The sequence below is a fragment of the Macrobrachium rosenbergii genome, chromosome 8 (genome assembly GCF_040412425.1).
Source record: "Macrobrachium rosenbergii isolate ZJJX-2024 chromosome 8, ASM4041242v1, whole genome shotgun sequence".
NCBI lineage: Eukaryota > Metazoa > Arthropoda > Malacostraca > Decapoda > Palaemonidae > Macrobrachium > Macrobrachium rosenbergii.
In genome coordinates this window covers 48721316-48743597 of record NC_089748.1, presented here as the reverse complement: position 1 = coordinate 48743597, position 22282 = coordinate 48721316, and the positions used below count along the sequence as shown (strand labels likewise).

At 39.2% G+C, this 22282-nt stretch overlaps 1 protein-coding gene across 2 annotated transcripts in view; it reads right to left on the bottom strand.

Annotated features, from left to right (window-relative positions):
* The window catches only part of LOC136840834 (active breakpoint cluster region-related protein), a 293626-nt gene that overhangs the window by 257384 nt on the left and 13960 nt on the right, over positions 1-22282 (bottom strand). For both annotated transcript variants that reach the window (XM_067107765.1, XM_067107766.1), the window contains one exon: positions 18800-18936. In XM_067107765.1, coding sequence (XP_066963866.1) covers positions 18800-18936 — 137 coding nt within the window. The remainder of the gene's footprint in view (positions 1-18799; positions 18937-22282) is intronic.

Sequence of the window (22282 nt, the reverse complement as noted above, 5' to 3'; positions counted from 1 at the left end):
AAAATCTATTGTATTCTAGTGAGAACAATGATACAATTATAACGAGTAACACACTGAACACCACTGAAAGGCACCAGTTAGCTCTGTCATTTAAAACGCAGTGTCTGAAATACAGACGACTAAAGTTATTCTTTTGTAATTACAAGTTGTATATGGAAATGAAAACATCTCTAAAGCCTGACTTCGACACACGAGAAAATTTATTATGTAAATAATTACTTTGCACATGCTAATCAACTATTTTTCTATCACTAATGCATCTTTCTTTAATGGAAAATTGCTAGTTTAATCAACAATAAGAAGATGAAGAGGTACTATTACCAAGCATACATTTTCCTTACGAATTACAAAAAAAAGGAAAGAATCGAATGTATATGTGGTTATGAGAGAGAGAGAGAGAGAGAGAGAGAGAGAGAGAGAGAGAGAGAGAGAGAGAGAGAGAGAGAGAGAGAGAGGTACTATTACCAAGTATATATTTTCCATACGAATTACAAAAAAAAGGAAAGAATGGAATGTGTATGTGGTTATGAGAGAGAGAGAGAGAGAGAGAGAGAGAGAGAGAGAGAGAGAGAGAGAGAGAGAGAGAGAGAGAGAGAGAGAATTAACGCAAATCTTGACACCAGCATCTACATAAGGCGTCCCCCTTTAACCTGAAAAATAATCAAGAACCCTGAATGAGGCTCTTCTTACTCCATTCCAGACGCTCAATATTGAACCCGGGCCAGAGAATCGCGTCAGTTTATCCCCAAACTGTTAATTAACGAAGATTTCGTCTAGACTTAATCCTGACGAGCAGGAAAACATGGCAGGTATTTCACTGGGTGCCAGCTAAACAGCGGCTTCAATCTCATGTCCAAAGCAGTAGCAGCGAGAGGGAGAGGTGTGGGTGGGTGTGAGGTGGAGGAGGAGGAGGGGGAGAGTAGGTTGTGGTAGGAGGGGGTAGTAGATAGTGGTAGGAGGGGTAGTTTTTAAAGAGGCCCCTCAACATTCCAAGAGAGACTACCTATCTACTTCCTCGGGCTACAGAGGCCATCAGCATCAACGCCGACTACACACACTTGGGTGGTGGAAGGAGGAGGAGGAGGAGGAGGAGGAGGAGGAGGAGGAGGAGGAGGAGGGAGTAGCAGTCCCTTGACCTCGGTCCATCTGTCAAGGTCCCGTCAGTCAAACGGGCGAAGACACAACAAAATTTACTCGACGCTTCTTAATGAATGGCGAACGAGGAATGAGCGATGCAAAACTTCCGGAATTGGGAGACGAGACTTCGAAACCCCTGGGGCTCTGAAGAGGCAATTGACTGCATGGAAGCACGGAGAGCTCGCATGCAAACGAGGGGCAATGATGACTCACGGCGGAGATGTAGAGCATCTTGTGTTTCGTGCGGACGCACACTGAGTAAACTCAAAAACATAAGTGTGTCTGCATGATGAAGCAGCAATGGTTGTAACTCCGTGACCTTGAATTCTAAAATGTAATATTGGTTGATATGCAGTACAGGATTTTATATAGTCCCTTTCTGACAAGGAATAAAATGATGAAAGTATTACACGACAACTTACAAAAGATTTCATATTACTATATAATTACTCTTTACAGATAATATTACGACTTTTTCACGCTGAAATCAAACAAAAACACGAAAGAAAAAGAACGCGATGAATCCTGGCTCAATAATACTGATGTAGTTACGTGGATTTTACAAGCAAAGGAGGAAAGGAGCACATAAAACCAAAATGGCAGACCCTAATGCTGAAGGAGCTGATCATTCACAAGGGTGCTAAAACAGGACACCCTCTCTTGGAGCATTCGAACCAGTGGTGGTTCCTGTGTGTGTATGTGTGTATGTGTGTGTGTGTGTGTGTGTGTGTGTGTGTGTTGGGTGGGTGGGTGGAGCTTAATATTCGGAAGAGCGAAATTAGGCCTATAGAACTACCTACTATGCGGAGGATGATGCTAATCATAAGCTCTGGACAAAGAAAACAAACTGGGTAATTTTACATTCTTCAAGAGAATGACTAACATTGACCACAGTTTTCTTTGAAATTTCAGTGTCCTTTAGTAACACAGAAACGGTGAAACAGCAAGAAACAATAAAAAAAAAACTATCTTTATACACGTTGCAACGTAAACTACTACTTATTACTGCTGCCATTATTGTTGCAAACAACGAAAAACAAAAAGCCGTTCACAAATAATTCCTGTAATATTCTAGAGAATAGGTAATGAACAAAAATGTACCATGTTTTACAAGTAAATAGATTCATCATAAAATAAGTAAAAAATGCGCCTTAGTTTCTTCGAAGCAATCGAGTTTCTGTACAACGTATAATCAAGGCCACCGAAAACAGATCTATCTTTCGGTGGTCTCGTTATAATGCTGTATGAGCCGTGGCCCCTGAAACTTTAACCACAGCCCGGTGATGGCATGTACTACATCGTTGCCAGACGCACCATTATGGCTAACTTTAACCTTAAATAAAATAAAAACTAACGAGGTTAGAGGGCTGCAATTTGGCATGTTTGATGACTGGAGGGTGGATGATCAACATATCAATTTGCAGCCCTCTAGCCTCAGTAGTTTTAAAGATCTGAGGGCAGGCAGAAAAAATGCGGACATACAGGCAAAGCCAGCACAATAGTTTCCTTTTACAGAAAACTAGAAATCAAACAAATTCTATGAAAATTTTAAGAAAACTCTAGGAAGATTTGAATTATATGTTGCCTAACTGAATGAACAAGAGAAGTAAATAACTTGAAATCTGTTATTACAATCCCTGTCGATACAAGACATAACGTGAAGTATAGATTGTGGAGATAAAGATTTCATATGAACTGATTGGTTATCAGTAACGATCACCTCGTTATCGTGTTATTATAGCGTGTATTATCAAACACTTCAGGGCGTTAATGCCGCTTTCAAGAAGATATACGGAATTGGTGTATTATTACTACAATTCAGTTCCTGGTTGGTATTCTTCTTCGAATTTCGACCTTGAATATATTCTAAAACTTCTAAGATATAACATCGTATTTTTAAAACAGAAATGAACAATGCTGGAGTGACTGTTCCAGCTCACCAAAAGTCAGTCTTGCGCTACCTTACACAAGGAAATAACTGCTCTCAACTCCCTCAAAAGCCAATGAATAGATCGCCTTGAAAAGTTTTAGTGAAACGGTGTCAGTAGGTTGCGACTGGTTGGTTCCAGTGCATAGGTCCATACAAGGCCTCTTTATCTTCACACCTTACTATAATTTACTTAGGTTCGAGTGCAGAGGTCTTCACAGGGCTCATTTTCCTTAAGTAATTTTGTGGACCACCACTGTGCATGGGCCAGTGCCAGCAGAAGGCTGGCTTATTCTACACCAATTAACCAGTAGATTTCTATCTGTTAAGCAGTTCGGTGTGAAATACTATTATGAAATACTATTACTCCTCGTCTTATTCCAAACTGTCCCCACAACAGAACCATAATAGAACATAAAAGGACGATGAAGGAAGACGGCAAGTTCCAAAGCATAACCTATATTACTGCAGCGCCCATCCCCAACCAGAGAGAAAAATAGACACTTTTAGTCAAGCGAACACCATCCAAGTCTGACTTCCATCAGTCCAATAATTCAGTTATCATGAATCAGAGTACCAACACGGACAAAAAGTACAGTGACATAAGAGAGGATCGAAAAGCTGCCCTGGGCTGGGAAACATTAAGAAGCCTAAACGTGAAGTTCATTGCCCTACCACTATTGTTGTTGCGCACAGGAAAAAATAATTATGCGTTTACCCTTCGCGTTTTATATAACAGAATACTTTCAAGACTAAAATCGGTGATTTTGCTTAAATCCTATTAAACAAACGCGGCTTATCAGTATGTTTAATATCAAGCATTCACGGTGGCAATAAATTACTAAAAACATGTCACATGGAAATGGGTTTAAGGTGTGGTTTAATATTCAGTCCCATATCATCTACTTAAGCGAGTTCCACACTAAAATACGCACAATTACACCGCATTCTCACAAATCACCCGTTCCAGTGAAACGTCTCAGTTTCAATGCTGCAGCAAGGTCGCCCGCGCTCTGATTATTTTAAAGAATAAGAGAGGTCTGTTGAGCATACAATGCTTATTGAGTACACTCCCTGTAAGAGGACCGCCGCTTATTATTTAAGGCAATGCTCTTAAGACTTTAACCGTTATGCAGTATAGTCACTACTTCTTAGATCGTTCTCGAACCTTTGCCGAATGGCCTACATTTACGATGATAGCTTTCTTTCTCTTAAGAAGGGAAGTTCAACATTAATGTTTTACATTTGTTTCATTTTCCAGTTTTCTAGTTAAATATGGCTTCCATGTTCGTCTTCCTTAGAATAATGGCGTGCAAAACTGACGTTTTTATGACTGGCCTGAGTGAATCCAGAAAATCGAATAACTTGAAGTCTTAAAAAAAAGGTAATTAAAAATAAATCATTAACTTTTTATAAAAAAAAAATTAAAAACATCTTACAAAAACAGTCCACTAAGTGGAATGAAACTGTCCAAAGCCCTGAGAACGGATGGCTAAATTTTGTTGCCGAAAAAAAAAGGATAAGTAAATGAAAAAACTTCAAGGCATTAAAAATATAAATAACGCTTAGCCTCTTATAAGGGGGAAAATTTCAATACAATAATAATAATAACCAATAGAAATACCAGAAATCCTACTTACTCTCATGAGGCGAAAGGGACAGGCAGCCCAATACATTTTCCTTACAATAATGAAGAGAGAGAGAGAGAGAGAGAGAGAGAGAGAGAGAGAGAGAGAGAGAGAGAGAGAGAGAGAGAGAGAGAGAGAGGCGTAACCTCAGAGAAAGCAAGGGTTAAGGGAACATAAAATCTCATTTAGCATAACACAACACCAATGTGTAAGATTATAATAATACCTTCAGCTGACGGTTATGAAATCATCAATCTCTACGTATAACGTTTAAATTCACAATAACCAAGCTACGTGGACAATGGAGAACTACATCTACTTCAGTAAATGATCACAGCCAATGGAAAAGTACATCAAGTAAGTAAAAAGAAATGACTCCAAGTAAAAGTCAGAAGGAGATCGCGATTACTCGAGTGTGCCAAAAGTTGTCTGGTGCTGGATTCCGCCATGCCAAGTATTTAATGAAAGTTCGGCAAAACTATTTCTGACGTCGGGATACTACCCAGGGGACAGCAAAAGCAGTTTCAAGGTGGGTGGGGTGGGGAGGGGAAGAAAATTTTAAGGCCACTCTTTCCATTCAGAAACAAAATCTACATCTTCCTCTTGCAATAAGTAGAGTAGCTATTATCTCAGAATGGATTCCAGTAAAGGTTTGCAAGTTCAAGAGAGAAAGTCCCTATTTGATATTCAGTCAATAAGCAATTTAAACGCAAATCCTGATGGTTTCCCGATGGCAAAATATCCCTGCAACGACTGCAATGCCGCCATCATCATCGTCAAAGAAGAAAAGAAACTGTAAACCAGCAATTCCCCATAATCTGATAACGGACAATCTCATTCTATTCGTCAGTAGTTTGTAACTCTTATGCAAGGTCAGAGCAACAAATCAACCCGAAGTAAATTAGTAGTAATAAAGGATTTTTATGCATACTGGAAAATGCCAATTTTTCACGTCTTTTTTCCAGTTCCAAGGTTCTATCAATCAACTTATTTCCGTGGTCGAGACACTGCAGAATTTAGCCAAATTCAACAGATATACAATAATGACTGTGGATAATGCCATCATGTTTCGATCACGTTAACAATTCGAATCGTGATGATCCCGATTATTTGTGACAGCAAAGGTCGTAACTTACAACTTTCTACTTTTTCTTTCCTGAACAATTTAGCCTAATTATTTCTTCAGAGGGTAAAGTACTGTAACACCCGAAGCAACCCTATACTGAAGGCCAAAAATTGAAAGTTAATAATAATAATAATAATAATAATAATAATAATAATAATAATAATAATAATAATAATAATAATAATCTTTATTTCGGCTCAGGGCAAGAATAAAAGAAGAAACTTACAACAGAAATATAATGAATAATTTGGGAATAAACTGAAAAAAAGATAGTTAATATTCATGATAAAAAGAGCAAGATCGGTAGCAGTAATAAAAGAAGCAACTTACACCAGAAACATAAAGAACAATTTAGGAATAAACTGAAAAAAAAATGGTTAATATTCATGATAAAAAGAGCAAGATCGGTAGCAGTAATAAAAGAACAGAACCACAAGAGCAATATTACAAAGAATAATCTGGGAACTAACCTCCAACCCGATCTCAATTGCTGCAGCACCGCACGGATGCTTCCGGATGCCTTCGCAGTAACAACAGGGATTTCCCATTATCAGTCAGGCAATCGGGGGAAGAAAAATATGGGAAGCGAGAGGAGAAAGAATGTTAATCTACGCGCTGTGGAAAAGGTAAATGGGATCTTGGGGGGGGGGGGGATCACAACGGTCACAGAGCTGAATGAAATACGATGGAGGAAAGACGTAGGAGAAGAGTCAGTTATTACAAGTGATTTATCACCGCTGGTTGGAGATCATGAAACGAGTAAAAACACACACACACACACACACACACAGAGAGAGAGAGAGAGAGAGAGAGAGAGAGAGAGAGAGAGAGAGAGAGAGAGAGAGAAGAACTACATCCGACAAAATCCTATTTTATGATAAAAGTTATAATCATGACCAGGTAAAAATAAAAAAAAAAAACTGGAATTCATTACGACAGTGAGAAGAAAATGTTCAGTAGATGTAAGTAAATAAAATGAAATAAAGAATAACTGAAAATCTTAGGGAAAGTATTAAATAAACACTCCTTTCGATATACTCACGAAACAAGCTTAAACGAAAACTGAACATAAAATACAAAATTAACAAGAACCATATGTTTTAAGAACATAGACACAATAAACATCATACGTCTTAATGACATATACACGGCAGGAGTTCGGCACAAATAACAACCGCGACGAGATTGTAATTTTATTAAGGCAACACAACCAGCACGGGCTCTTGCCCCCTAAAGAGACGCCACAGTGATGAAGAAAGCCTAAAGCCTCTCCTGTGATGTTATAAAGGTTAATCGGGCTGAGCAGAAAGCTACTTTGTATCCTCTCGGTCAGGAAAGGACATTCCACCACAGAACGAGATTAAGAGGAACACAAGAGAACAGAGTGTAGAATTTAGGCCAAAGGCCAGGGGCTGGGACCTATGAGGTCATCCAGAGCTGAAACTGAAATTGAGAGTAAAAAGTTTTTAAAGGTTTAACAGGAGGAAAACCTCGAAGTTGCATTATGAATCAATTGTAAGAAGGTGTAAAGTAAGATGAAAAAAAGAGAATATGAATGGAGGTACAGTAAAAGGAATGAAAGGGGTTGCAGCTAGCGGCTGAAGGGATGCTGCAAAGAACCTTATTAAGTAATGCCTACAGTGCACCGCATGAGGTGCACTGATGGCACTGCCCCTACGGAGGAGATTCAGGGGAGTTCTAACCGCTGACGGAGCCCTTCGGAGGGTTAGAGAATGGCACTTATTGCCTGCAACCCTGACAGATCGGTTCAATCTGTGCCAACAAAACAACGCCTCGAAGACCGATCTCCTTCCCCAAGACGGAGAGGGGGGTAAAAATGGTCTGAAATGCCTTTGGATTACGCTCTCCCGTGTTAGGGTTGGTATTATTCCAAATGAGAAACTATGATAAAAACTATACTGAAATCTATGGGGAGGTGCAAATGACTAGGCCTATATGTGACGTTCCATGGATGACCATGATAACAGACGCCTCAGAGGGCAGCACTGGTAAATATATGATTAAGTAAACGCTTAATAACCTTTACAAAATGAATTACGATACTATAAAAACAGTCCAAAAGGAACACAAATTCCTAAAAAGAAAAACTTGAAAGAAAAACAAGAATATATTTCTGCTATGAAAACTGGCAAATTTCAGATTTTTTATTTAATCTCAAGAGTCATTTGTTGAAACTTAAATGCTACAGTAGGTTTTTATCTACTAGTGTGGTGGAGGGGAATACTTAACTCACAACTCTCGTCTTTTATTTCAAACTTCAGCTTTCTTGAAGATATCTACACTGAAAGACACAAACGTTTTAGGACATCTAGTTTTCTTCCGTTCGTTGAGGAATTTAGACTCACCCAGGTTATAAAGCTAAGAAGGGAGCGTGACTATTTTCCTCGTACAAAATTCATCAAAAAATACATGTCAATCAAAGACCTGCAGATTCTAAAGATAAAAGCCAAAGAAGCTAATATTATCCATACACCCACGTTCCGCGATGCAGTACATACCTAATCAACATTATTATCATTATTAAATATAAAAATAAACAGTTAAAGGATCAAATGACATTCTGCAAACAATGCAAGGTACTAACCATAATAATAAAAAATAATAAACGCGGTCACAGCACTGAAGCATTATACAGAAGGCCACTGAACTTCGTTTGTCTAATGATCTAACGACATAGTCATAAACACCCATTCTGACTCTCTAATTTGGATACCTGCTTGGTATACTGGAATCCCTGTTGATGCAGCTGAAGACAAACGCTTTCTGGATCACAGATCCGCACCCTTCTTTCTCCCTTTGCATCCTACGAATTGGAGCGCATCAAACGCACGTGTTCTAATGATATGTATTATACTAGGATAAGCAGGGAGGGCGAGGGGGAGGAGGAAGGCGGGGGGGAGGGAAAGGGGGAAGGGAGAGGGGTAGGGTGGTAGGGGAAGTGAGGGAGAGCTAAGGTCTGCGTACTGCTCTTTATCGACCTATGCATAATTCCAAGAAATCTTCGTTTTGATCTGTGCTTCGCTTCCAAGTAGTTTTCTCAAGGCAGGCGTTGACGACGGGGAGAGAGAGAGAGAGAGAGAGAGAGAGAGAGAGAGAGAGAGAGAGAGAGAGAGAGAGAGAAATGAAATACAATAATGGGAACAAGTAGGAACAACCGTCATGCCTCAATGACGCTCGAAGGCAAATGCTATACATTACTGGGGGGAAAATATAATAAATTTCCTAGCAAACAATTAACTATAATGTAGAATAAAAAAAAAATAACAAATCCCATGACCAACGTCCTCTGTCTCGTGCAAAAGAAAAAAATGGTTAGTATAAATGAAAAGAAGTGAAACAAATAATACTTTAAAGTGAAATAAAATTTATAAAAATCTCAAGTCGAAATTAACGACGACTCGGTACAATATAAAACCGATGATACTTCAGAGAGAGAGAGAGAGAGAGAGAGAGAGAGAGAGAGAGAGAGAGATATTTTGTACAGTACATGATGCAAGCAGCACATTGCTTCTCATCAGCTTTAGTACCAAGAGTCTCTCTCTCTCTCTCTCTCTCTCTCTCTCTCTCTCTCTCTCTCTCTCTCAGAAAACCTAAGCTCACGTGATCAATATCTTGCATAATGCACAAAGGGGAAAGACACACATACACACAACATCCCCCCTCCCTCCCTCCACCAACCACCTGTACTACACCAACCCCACCCCCTCTCCCACCCCTCCACTCAACCTGTCACTACACCCTCATTCATTTTCCCTCCTCCTTGATTTTCCCCTCCTACGCTACTCCATCTCTCCTCAGTCTAGACTTCTTTTATGACTGCAGTTATTCATCCTTCTACTCATCTTGTTTTTTTATGTTTTTTTTTTTTCGACTCTCAGGCATCCTACTATACGTCATCTTTACCTAGGTGTTTTTCCTTTTTTTTTTTTTGTTTTTTTACTCTCAGCTCTTTGTTTTGAGTCAGCGCCTACCGGTATGACTGACAGGATGGAATTAAACTTTATTTTTTTTTCTCCTGTGAATAAATTGAAATTGAAGTGTCAATTTTTTTTTGGCAACCACGCCTACTATACAAGAGCATAATCTCCCTATTACATCATTACATGTGAATAACTTAATTTTAGTATGACTGCTCTTCTATATGTCATTGTAGAGATAACTGATCACAGAGATAATTGACCATAGAGATAATTGATCACAGAGATAATTGATCATAGAGATAATTGACCACAGAGATAACTGGTCACAGAGATAATTGATCATATGTTATGCAAAGATTTCCTGGTTAGTTAAATAAATGCTTTTTCATTTTCATGCCTACCTTTTGTATATAGCTTCGCCAAGGCATCTGGAGCAAAAATCAATAATAATAACAACACACACACACACACACACACAAACAAAAGAAAAGGAAAATAAAAAGAGCAACAGGTAATCATTTCGTGCTTGCCTCCTCCAACTGCCTTCCTTAATACTAGAGGGGTAAGATAAATTGCCTTTTGTTGTTTTCATTTTCACTTCAACAGGTACCCCTTTCTCCCAGAGGTTCAGAGTTCTCTCCTTTCAGAAGCTCAGTCGTTCGTTTTCTCCAGGTAACTTGAGTCAACCTTTTTTTTTATTGTTGATACTTCTTTACTTTCTTGTTCAGCCACTTCTCTTTGAAGCCATGAAAAAATTAAGAAACTTCACTCCCTATTATTTTTTAAGATGGTTGGTTCCTTTTCTTCCACATACAAGTTCGTTTTCTTGGTTCAACAAGTTCAAATGACCCTTTTCTTCTTTCGTTGTAAGTTAATATATTTCATAACTGGATTTTCAGTACCTTGGCCCTAATATCTGGATCTACAATACTTCGAAGAATCCGCAGTTTTTGTTTTTAATACATACAAGACACATGGCATTGCGTGACGCAGTAACTGGTAGCCAACTCCCAGTTTACAGTTTTACTTGTCTCTGAACTCAATAATGTCATCCTCTTCTCTTATACGTTTGTCTCCCAATGACTCAACTTCAATCATTCTTCTTTATAGAATGCCAAGTCTTTCCAAGCTGCCCTCACTTAAACTGTTCTTTCTTCACGTGTCAACTCTAGATCTGTGTGCATTTCTGACCAAGAAATCCGGGATATATTTCACTCAAATTATTTCTCTAGTATGCAGTACTATTCTTCTATAATGCATACGGATACTGAGACCCAAATATTTCGCCTTCAGGTATTTCGGATATCTAAACTGCTTTGAAATTTTCACACAGGAGTTACATGTCAACAAGGACTTAGAAAAAATGAAAAAAAGACTTAGAGAAAACTACTTTATGTCGAGACCCTCCATAACTAGATCTTTGTATTGACATTATCTAATTCACTGACATTATCTAATTCATAACAGAATATCACTTAAATATGTGAGATGCTGCCCTACTTTCTTTCCCGATTCGGTCCCAATCATTTTCCCAACTCATTTTCTTTTATCTTTTTTCCTTTATGCTTCATATTCTTAAGGTCATGAAGTTGCTCGATCCACTGATCTTCCTAGTTCTCCTGCTACCATACTGGCCACCGTCAAACTATATGCAGTAAAACGTCATAACACCAGATCAACAACTCAAGAGGTAATGATGATGGGTGACATTCTGTAAACAGCATGGGATGGAAAGTGTACATGTGTCCTCATCCAAGCGGGCTTAAAAAAAGTATGCTACAATTTTTCCTGTGAACCACACACAAGTTAAGTATACCTTAGTTTTACCAGACCACTGAGCCGATTAACTGCTCTCCTAGGTCTGGCCCGAAGGATTAGACTTATTTTTACGTGGCTAAGAACCAATTGGTTACCTAGCAACGAGACCTACATCTTATTGTGGAATCCGAACCACATTATAGCGAGAAATGAATTCCTATCACCAGAAATAAATTCCTCTAATTCTTCATTAGCCGGCCGTTGACTCGAACTTGGGCCTAGTGAGTGCTAGCCGACAATTCTACCGGCTCACCCAACACACAGCTTACAGCTTGAGAGAGAGAGAGAGAGAGAGAGAGAGAAATGGATGATAACAGCATTCCTATCTAAAGTTTCGAGCTATCTGGCACATGCCTGATAAATCATGAGACTGCATATTAAAAACAACTTGATACAATGACTGCAATAAAATAATTTGTGGCATGATTTACAACGGAGCACTTGACGTGTTACTCCTTGTACGTAGTGCAGAAGCAGTCGTAACATGATATGAATTACCTCTGGTTTCAGACTTCATAAGGAAGAATCCAGACTGAACTGTTTCATTTTTGTTTTGTCTAAAAGATATTACATGATCTGCTTTGAAACAAACACTAATACGGCATTACAACGCATTACAGGAGTAGATACATACTGCCAAAAAAAGTTCAAAACATGAGATAGATAATTTGAGTCCTGAGAGAGAGAGAGAGAGAGAGAGAGAGAGAGAGAGAGAGAGAGAGAGAGAGAGAGAGAGAGAGAGAGAGAGAGACACTAATACGGCATTACAACGCATTACAGGAGTAGATACATACTGCCAAAAAAAGTTCAAAACAGCCGAGACAGATAACGGAGTCCCGAGAGAGAGAGAGAGAGAGAGAGAGAGAGAGAGAGAGAGAGAGAGAGAGAGAGAGAAACACTAATACGGCATTACAACGATACATTACAGGAGTAGATACATGTCCAAAACATCCGAGACAAATAACGGAGTCCCGAGAGAGAGAGAGAGAGAGAGAGAGAGAGAGAGAGAGAGAGAGAGAGAGAGAGAGAGAGAGAGAGAGACTACAACAGCTCTGATTCTTTCCTGGAAAACAACATCGCGTTTTGCACCACTCTGAATTTCTCTCGGACAGGCCGTCATAACACGTCTCGAAAAATGGTTCTGATTCAAATTAGCACAGCTCTAATTTCGTGTTACACAAGCGGAAAACAGTCGTCGATTCCGATTTCCGACGTTCAATTAGACCCCTGTTTGATGAAGATTTTAAGTTCTCGACAATATCCGATTCCTGAGCGGAAATCAAGCAACGCCAAAAAGAATGGAATAGTATACCAGACTCCTGGGCCAGTGGGAAACGCAGCCAACTCCAAAGTGGATAGATTACAGATAATTCAGTAATAGAAAAAAAAACTCACAGACATGACACTTATCTTCATCCAGATGAAACACGGTTACATGAAATTTCAAAAGTAAAATTTCAGGGTTAAGGACCACTCAGTCATTATACTAGATGACCATACTGATAAAAAACTAAAGTCTACCACACACGACCAGTAATTGTACCACAGCAGTTACGAAAAGCGAGATCTATCAACATAGATACGGAGCGAACCATAATGCCAACCTTAGACTATCGTTTCCTGATAATCTACTGTCACAAAGATGCGATTACATGAACAATTTATATTGCCTTGGATACACAGCATAAACCCAACACCCAGAAAAAGCGGGTGAGAGTTGGAAGGATTACATCTTCAAAAAGGTATTACAGGCGTAGCTCAATATGCACGATCCCATGCTCTAAATATGGAAGCATCACACTGTAACTTGGAGCATGAGTTTACGATATACATGCATACATACAAACATATATATATATATATATATATATATATATATATATATATATATATATATATATATATATATATATATATATATATATATATATATACACACAAAAGTTAAGTATATATATATACATATATATATATATATATATATATATATATATATATATATATATATCAAACTGTAACTTAGAGCATAAAATCACGTTATACATACATACATACATACATATATAGTGTAAAATTTTTTTTAAGATATACAAGAGGAATTACAGCTCTTAGGTGGATCTGGCCCTGCCAGGATTCGAACCGCGGCCTTTGCTTCAGATACAAAGGCAAACAGTCGACTTTGACCACTCAAATATATATATATATATATATATATATATATATATATATATATATATATATATATATATATATATATATATATATATATATATATATATATATAATGTCTGTCTCACACCGTGCTTTTACCAATCTAATGATCAACCTCAGGCAAAAAACATATTTCACGAGAAATTAGACAAGGTTCAAACTTTCTTCCAGATAAATGACGTCTCCACGTCAGAGGTCGATTCTACGATTCGACACACAACGACGTAATTGTAGCTCGATCTGGCACATCAGATGCAGAACCAGAATCAGATTTGACACCGTAAATTTTAACGATCAATTCCAAATCTAATCGATTCCACACGGGTGAACTTCTATGAAGTATACCATCTCCCCATTCGGGTAGAGCCTATCTCTCTCTCTCTCTCTCTCTCTCTCTCTCTCTCTCTCTCTCTCTCTCTCATCTACTCACAGAATCTCACTAGTGTTTTAAAAACAGAATAATAAATAGATGAGGTCTCTCTCTCTCTCTCTCAAGCATCTTAAAAACAAATTTATATGCATAAAACTCTCTCTCTCTCTCTCTCTCTCTCTCTCTCTCTCTCTCTCTCTCAAGCATTTAAAAAACAAAATTAAAAACATAAATATAAGGATTACTCTCTCTCTCTCTCTCTCTCTCTCTCTCTCTCTCTCTCTCTCTCTCTTCATTTACTCACAATTTCGTAAGCATTTTAAAACAAAAAATGATGTTTGCTCTCGCTCGCTCGCTCTCTCTCTCTCTCTCTCTCATTTACTCACAATTTCGTAAGCATTTTAAAACAAAAAATGATGTCTCTCTCTCTCTCTCTCTCTCTCTCTCTCTCTCTCTCTCTCTCTCTCTCTCTCTCTCTCTATAAAAACATAGAAACATTCGAGGATATTTAAGCTACAACCCGTTCCTTTTCCAAAGTCATATTTTCCTCTTTCCTTCTACTCCTATTTTTTTCCCTGCCCCAAAAGTGTCAATTACATAGGATATAATTAAATAAAAAAAGGTTCGTCCGAGCCTTCCTGGTCCTTCCTCTCTCTCTCTCTCTCTCTCTCTCTCTCTCTCTCTCTCTCTCTCTCTCTCTCTCTCTCTCTCTCTCTCTGACTAAAACATCATCCAGACAAAACAGTAGAGATAAATGAGGGAGTACAGAAAATAAGCTAGCAATATCATCTCCCAAAATCACACACAAAGAGAGAGAGAGAGATAACGATCCCCGGTAGGGTAGTCGGGAGGGAGAGAGAGAGAGAGAGAGAGAGAGAGAGAGAGAGAGAGAGAGAGAGAGAGAGAGAGAGAGAGAATGTCGCGGTGACCAAGGGTGTAATGTACAGCTTCCTCCGTCCTCTTCGAAGGGAAGGGAGGAACATGGGAAGAGGGATAGAGTGATAAGGAGGGGCGGAGGGGGGATGGGCAGATGACTTTAAGGGGGACCGCCCGGGGGCTAGATCAGAGGAAGTAAAGTGAAGTGGAGGGAAGAAGGGGTACCAGGACTAAGAGGAGGGGAGTGGGAGGGATAGTAGGGGGGGGCAGATATATAGGAAGAGCGGATGTAATGAGAGAGAGAGAGAGAGAGAGAGAGAGAGAGAGAGAGAGAGAGAGAGAGAGAGAGAGAGAGAGAGGAAGAGGTGATAAAGGATATGGATGTAAAGGAATGAGCCCTGATAGGCCAGACTACCAACACCCTCAGCAGCCCTGCAATGGCTATGCTTCAACACTACCTTCCTAGACTGACTGACTGATTGATTGACAGCTACCTGGCGTGGTAGCAACGAGGGTCACTACACTTAATTTTTTTTCCCAGGGCGCCATAGCAACTCAATCGCCATGTATTACTGTTAATCTTATTATTCAGAAGATGAAGCCTATTCATATGGAACACGCGTACAGGGGCCATGGACTTGACATCCAAGCTTCCAAAGAATATGGCGTCCATTCGAAAGAAGTAACAGAAGGTAATTGGAAATACAGAAAGAGGAGATCATTTACTAGAAAAACATAATTTAACAAGTAAATAAATAAACAAATAAAGAAAAATGTGCAAAAATCAAGGCAAAAGAAGTTCAGGACTGGGCAAAGGCATACTGTTCACGAAAGCTACTTGGAGAAGATGACAAATGCACAATAAGAACAAGGTTCTGCAGCCATAACTGGTTGGGGGACTACACAGGTCCACATCAGGCCTCTTATACCTTTAAACGCTTTGCCACACTTACAGGCAGCCCCCGAGTTAGAGCAAGTGCTGGCACAAGGCCAGTTTCACTAAAACCCAATCTTGTCATATTGAGATCCAAGGAGGATTTCTTCACATGGAACGGATTCATGATTCTATCAAAATTGAAAATACATCTTCAAGACTTTGGTCTCGATAATTACTCGAGCAGGATGACTAACACTGAATCATTTAACCACATTGCTTCTGACAGTATACAGTATATGGCGACTGTGAATAAATATCGAACTCATCTGTAAGAACTTAACCGTATAATGATTAGCGAAATAACCAATGCGACAATTTTCTTCCATCAAGCTGTGAACGCAGACATTGGAAACAAAGGAAATCACAGTCCACAGGAAATAATAAAACAATAAAACTTCTTTCCGAAAGAAATAAAAAGGACAGAAGATAAGCACGACGGACTTACGAACCATAGTACCTAAATCCACGATTCGCCTCATACGTCATACATGTGCTACCGGAATTCACTTGGGCAGATGCCCAGCTGTCAAGTCCACCGAAACCCTACAAGAATACTTGCCGAAACCTTCCTCCTGTCAGGGGGAAGGAATACCAGGCAGACGGGGAAATATTCTTATTGCAACAGAGAGAGAGAGAGAGAGAGAGAGAGAGAGAGAGAGAGAGAGAGAGAGAGAGAGAATCAAATTCTGATCATATTCATTCTCCATCTTCTGAATCAAGTTTCTTTACCTTGTAGCTCTTTCCTATCTGAATACAGACTTGGAAAGAGCTTTCTCAAGGAAAGAAGGAAGGCATATGGAATTTTGGCCAAAAGGCCAAGGGCTGGGACCTATGAGATCATTCAGCATTGAAAGGGACATTGAGAGTAAAAACATTTTAAGGGTGTAGCTGGAAGAAAACCTCGCAGTTGCACTATGGAACAATTGTAAGGAGAGGGTAGAAAGTTAGATGGAAGAAAGAGAATAAGCACGAAGGTCCAGCAAAAGGAAATGAAATGGGTTGCAGATACAGGCCGAAGGGACGCTGCAAAGAACCTTCAGTAATGCCTACAGTACACCGCATGAGGTGCACTGACGGCACTACCCACTCCGGGGAAGATTTCTCAAGCTCGGATAATTGTAGGTGCCCCATGCCCCTATCTTTTAATTGTGTCTTGGTTGACTGATTGGAATAAACGTGCAGTTATCCGCGGTTGAGTCATCCCAGGTACAAATTTACTCGCCTCAGGCAGGGTACTGACCTTATAACCAATTTTCAACCAAGTTGTCCTCAAGGCGCACCCATGGTCGAAATATATTACACTTCGACATGGGTGTACCAATTTAGACTTCGCACCATGGCTTCTCACGATACTATAGATCTAAAACTCAACACTCAAGAACGAGTACCTTCCTATTTTTTATGCAGTTGTTTATTTTCTAGTTTTTTTCAGTTTTTACATTTTCTGTGTTGTCTTACGCGCAAAGCGGCCCAAGGAAAACATATTTTTTGCATTATTGGCTCTCAACAAACACAGAGGGTCTGCAACTGGCCTAAGACGAAATACCTCCTTCCCCATCTATGGGGTATTTCCTATCTCCAAACGACTACAATCCTCCAGTCGGACCATGAGAGAGAGAGAGAGAGAGAGAGAGAGAGAGAGAGAGAGAGAGAGAGAGAGAGAGAGAGAGAGAGACTATTCCATCAAGACTTCATGTCTGTGGAATGCCATTAATTAATCCCGGTCCCATGACAAAAGCAGGCACAAATAATTATCTGCCGAAGCCTAATGAGACTCCTCTGGGATAAAACAATTATTACTGGAGGGTCAAAATATGGTAAAGCTCCTACAGTGACCCCCATTCACTGCGTAAGAGAAACAAATGGTTCAGACCATAGTCCATGGTTCAGACGTACCGTACACCCATTGCTCGTGCATCTATTTGTTCAGCTGTACGCCCCGTGTAAAAAAAAAAAAAAAAAAAGCTGAAACATAAACAAAATTGTAAGCATATTTCAATACCGTAAGGTAGCATGTTTTATTTTTGCGATCTAAATCCATTAACGTGGACAAAGTAGACAAACACTAAAATGTTCCTCGAGACAGTTCTGACAAAATAAAAAAAAGCTACTTGAAACAGTTCTGAGAAAGGAAAAAGGCTGCTTGAGACAGTTCTGAGAAAATAAAACGGCTACTTAAGACAGTTCTGAGAGAAGAACAACGCTATTTCAGACAGTTTTCAGACAAAGATAAGGCTACTTGAGACCGTTCTAAGAAAAGAAAAAGGCTACTTAAGACAGTTCTGGGAGAAGAACAACGCTACTTCAGACAGTTTTCAGACAAGGAAAAGGCTACTTGAGACCGTTCTAAGAAATTAAGACAGTTCTGAGAGAAGAAAAAACCTATTTAAGACAGTTCTGAAAAAAGGAAAAAAGCGAAATCGGTGCCAACCCTTAAGCATCTTCTCCGCCCGCCCCCCCAATTTAGTGGTTATCAGAACAGAGGGCGCCCGTTCCGCCACTTCCCATTCCAAAATACACCTCCTCCGTTCCTGCTTCACAATGGCGACCCTTCAAAGTCATCCGGGTCAGTTAAGCTCGTTCCACATCCCGCAGAAACCTGTATGAATATCTCGGTCATCAAACATTGAAATACCCCTCTCGTGCATCTGGGGCACGTGACAGCAAAATCCTTTCCGAAGACAAAAATCCTTTTCCTGAGATTTTAGAAGAAGAAGAAGAAGAAGAAGAAGAAGAAGAAGAAGAAGAAGAAGAAGAAGAAGAAGAAGAGGAGGAGGAGGAGGAGGAGGAGGAGGAGGAGGAGGACAGGAAAAGAGGATGATCCGTACCTGAGTCAATGTCGAGGATTTCGTCCCTGCATTCGTCCTCGTGGTCGGAGGAAATGGATCGGAGGAGATTGTGCACATCGTCCTCATCCGACTCCACACTCTCGCTCCTCTGCAGGGCGCGACCCCGAGCCTTCTTCCTGCAAAGAAGAAAAAAATTTACCGTTATATGTATATATGAATGTCTGCCAAGTAAACCCTTCTTCAATGTAATTTGCAAATCATCTCTCTCTCTCTCTCTCTCTCTCTCTCTCTCTCTCTCTCTCTCTCTCTCTCTCTCTCTCTCTCTCTCTCTCATATAGATATATATATATATATATATATATATATATATATATATATATATATATATATATAGATATATATAATGTGTGTGTGTTAACTACAACAGTATTTGATAATTATATATATATATATATATATATATATATATATATATATATATATATATATATATATATATATGTGTGTGTGTGTGTGTGTATATATATTATTGTACTGTTACATACAACAGAGCATGGCAACAATTTCACAAATGTTTCCTAATCATGTCGGAATGTCAACAACAAAAAATATGCACACTTTCACTTCTTCACAGACTGAGAATTTGTAAATTCTTTCTGCAACGGAACCATAATATCCATGACACAATGTCACATTAAGCAAGTCTCAGTTCAGGAAGACTAGGCTAATTCAAAACAATCATTTACAAACAGAAATCAAAACATGCGAAGCAAATAAATTTGAGTCATTTATCTGCTGAGTTAGGAGTAGTTTTGCAGGGTACAGACACTGGTTATTCTCGTTTCAGGAAGATTAGGCTAACTAACAACAAGTTAAAAATGTGCCGAAGTTTCCTCGGCGCAATCGAGTTTTCTGTACAGCCGCTACAGTGTATAATCAAGGCCACCGAGAACTGATCTATCTTTCGGTGGTCTCGTTATAATGCTGTATGAGCCACGGCCCATGAAACTTTAACCAAGGCCCGGTGGTGGCCTGTACTATATCGTTGCTAGACGCACGATTATGGCTAACTTTAACCTTAAATAAAATAAAAACTACTGAGGCTACAGGGCTTCAATTTGGTATGCTTGATGACTGGAGGGTGGATGATCAACATACCAATTTGCGGTCCTCTAGTCTCAGTAGTTTTTAAGATCTGTGGGAGGACAGAAAAAGTGCGGAGAGAAAAAAGTGCGGACGGACACACAAAGCCGGCACAATAGTTTTCTTTTACAGAAAACTAATAAACCTTTACAATTAGAAATCAAAACATGTACAGCAAATTTCAAAATCCTTTATCTGCTGAATTAGATGATGGTAGTTTTGCAGAGTACAGACCTTCGTCAGGACAGTCTCCAGGGACGGCCAACCTGTTTCAAGGATTACTTGACGCAGTCGGCGAGCCTTATCCTATTGACTATAGGCCTAAAGGCCCAAGTTTTTCTTAAGCCTGTCCAGAGCCTTTCCAGTTCAACAGTGAAACAGCTATGACATTCACTAGCAAAAATTCACTGTAGAGAGAGAGAGAGAGAGAGAGAGAGAGAGAGAGAGAGAGAGAGAGAGAGAGAGAGAGAGAGAGAAACTGATAGGTTAAATCAACCAAACAGCAAAAATGTTTACTAGCTAAAATTTTATTAAAAAAATAAATAGAAAATTACGAATCGTAAGCAACTGACTTCGATTGAGTTAACTTGGTTAACCAGTAAACATTGGGACTTTTTATCTTGCATCTTAGGAATTGGAGGCGACGGACAAAATCTAAAATATGTTTCAAGCCACCGCTATCATACAGATGCTCTTTACGGCGTTGTTAGTGAATTTATACCGATTAATGTCTGGCGTTCCACAGGACCGGGTTCAGGGACCTTAACTGTTTTCCGTCTTTCACTAGTGAATGTGAGGTGAAATTGTTGTCAGTCCTTGAGAAGGTCGGGAGAGGAATAGTAATATATAATTAAAGTCAATGGGAAATGCTGCAAAACCACGACTTCATTGATATCTTACTGTGTTCCCGCTTGACGACTCATACTGTAGAGGTAATAATGCACTTAAATCTTTTTGAAAACTTTACAATGTTAGGCATTACTATTGACAAAAGGCGTCACAAGCCTCCGATCTTTCCTTCTATGTTAGCTAGAATACTTATCGCCACACTGAGCGACAACATCCGCCATGGATCTTTATCTACAAGACAAAACTCTTCGAAGTCGCGGTTTTCATATTTCTTTACAGGGGTACGACAATCGTGTTTGAGACCCTCGCCAAGAAGTATCCATAAGCTCTAATTCGACGTTGAACTTACATTGTCTCCTACCGTGCTTGTTTGCCAAAAACCAGTGCGTACTACTCGCTTTGCAGAGCATCAACACCTCCTGTTCATTCTAACGAGGGGCTACGTTGCCAAACTTCCAAGTACCAGATGTCTTTCTTATCTTCCACTGTAGAACGGTTTTCCTTCCTGACGGTGTTATCGACGTCAGTATTTTTGACACAGGAAAAGCACGACAACTGACTTGCATGATTGTTTGTGTAATCACATTTATTCCTTTGGTGGTCCATTCCTGGCTTTTTCTCTTTTTCCCCCATAAGGGCACTCTATACTCCCAGGAACTTGATTTGCAACTCAGTGGCCTTTTAGGCTTATTCTATGCGAACATTCCTTTTAGAATAATAATAATAATAATAATAATAATAATAATAATAATAATAATAATAATAATAATAATAATAATAATAATAATAATCCAAACAAAAACTTCTTTCAGTTTTCTGAAGATGGAAAGAGAAACCAACAAGATTCCTGTGTATAACTTGTTTACTTGTAAAGTAATGTGTAAATATTTACAAGTAAACAAGTTATACACAGGAATTTTGTGGGTTTCTCTTTTCAATAATAATAATAATAATAATAATAATAATAATAATTTACTCATACATTTCAAACTTCACAGGTGACTGTCTCAATAGAAAAATTATAATAAATGAATAAATATACAAATATGAAAGGAAATAAACAAAAACAGAAGCTAACAAAACTATCTCAAAAACAAAAAAAGATCGTGTTATGACAGAAAATATGTCCTACCTTATTCGGCATTATACAAGCTCAATTAATGGCCTTCTAACCCTTGCGACCTAGTAATTAAAAAAGCCACCACCACTGACGTCATTAGGCCTACGGCCAAGGTAAGAATCCATCGCTTTTCATATATTTTCTCAAGGATCTCACTTAAAACATCAAGTACGGAGTCCCTGGAGCAACCGAAACACCCTACTCGACTGAAGACACGAGGGATAGGAGAAAGCAATAACGAAGTTACTGGTTAAGGGGCGGAGAAGGAAATGCAACGCTGTGATGGAAACGGAGGAGTGAGGGAGGAATGTTAGTTACGAAGGAGGAATATAAGGAGTAAGAAACCTCGCCGCTAAGACATTAAGTCAACGCAAGACTTAATTAAATTCCAATCATGCTACGTGAATCGG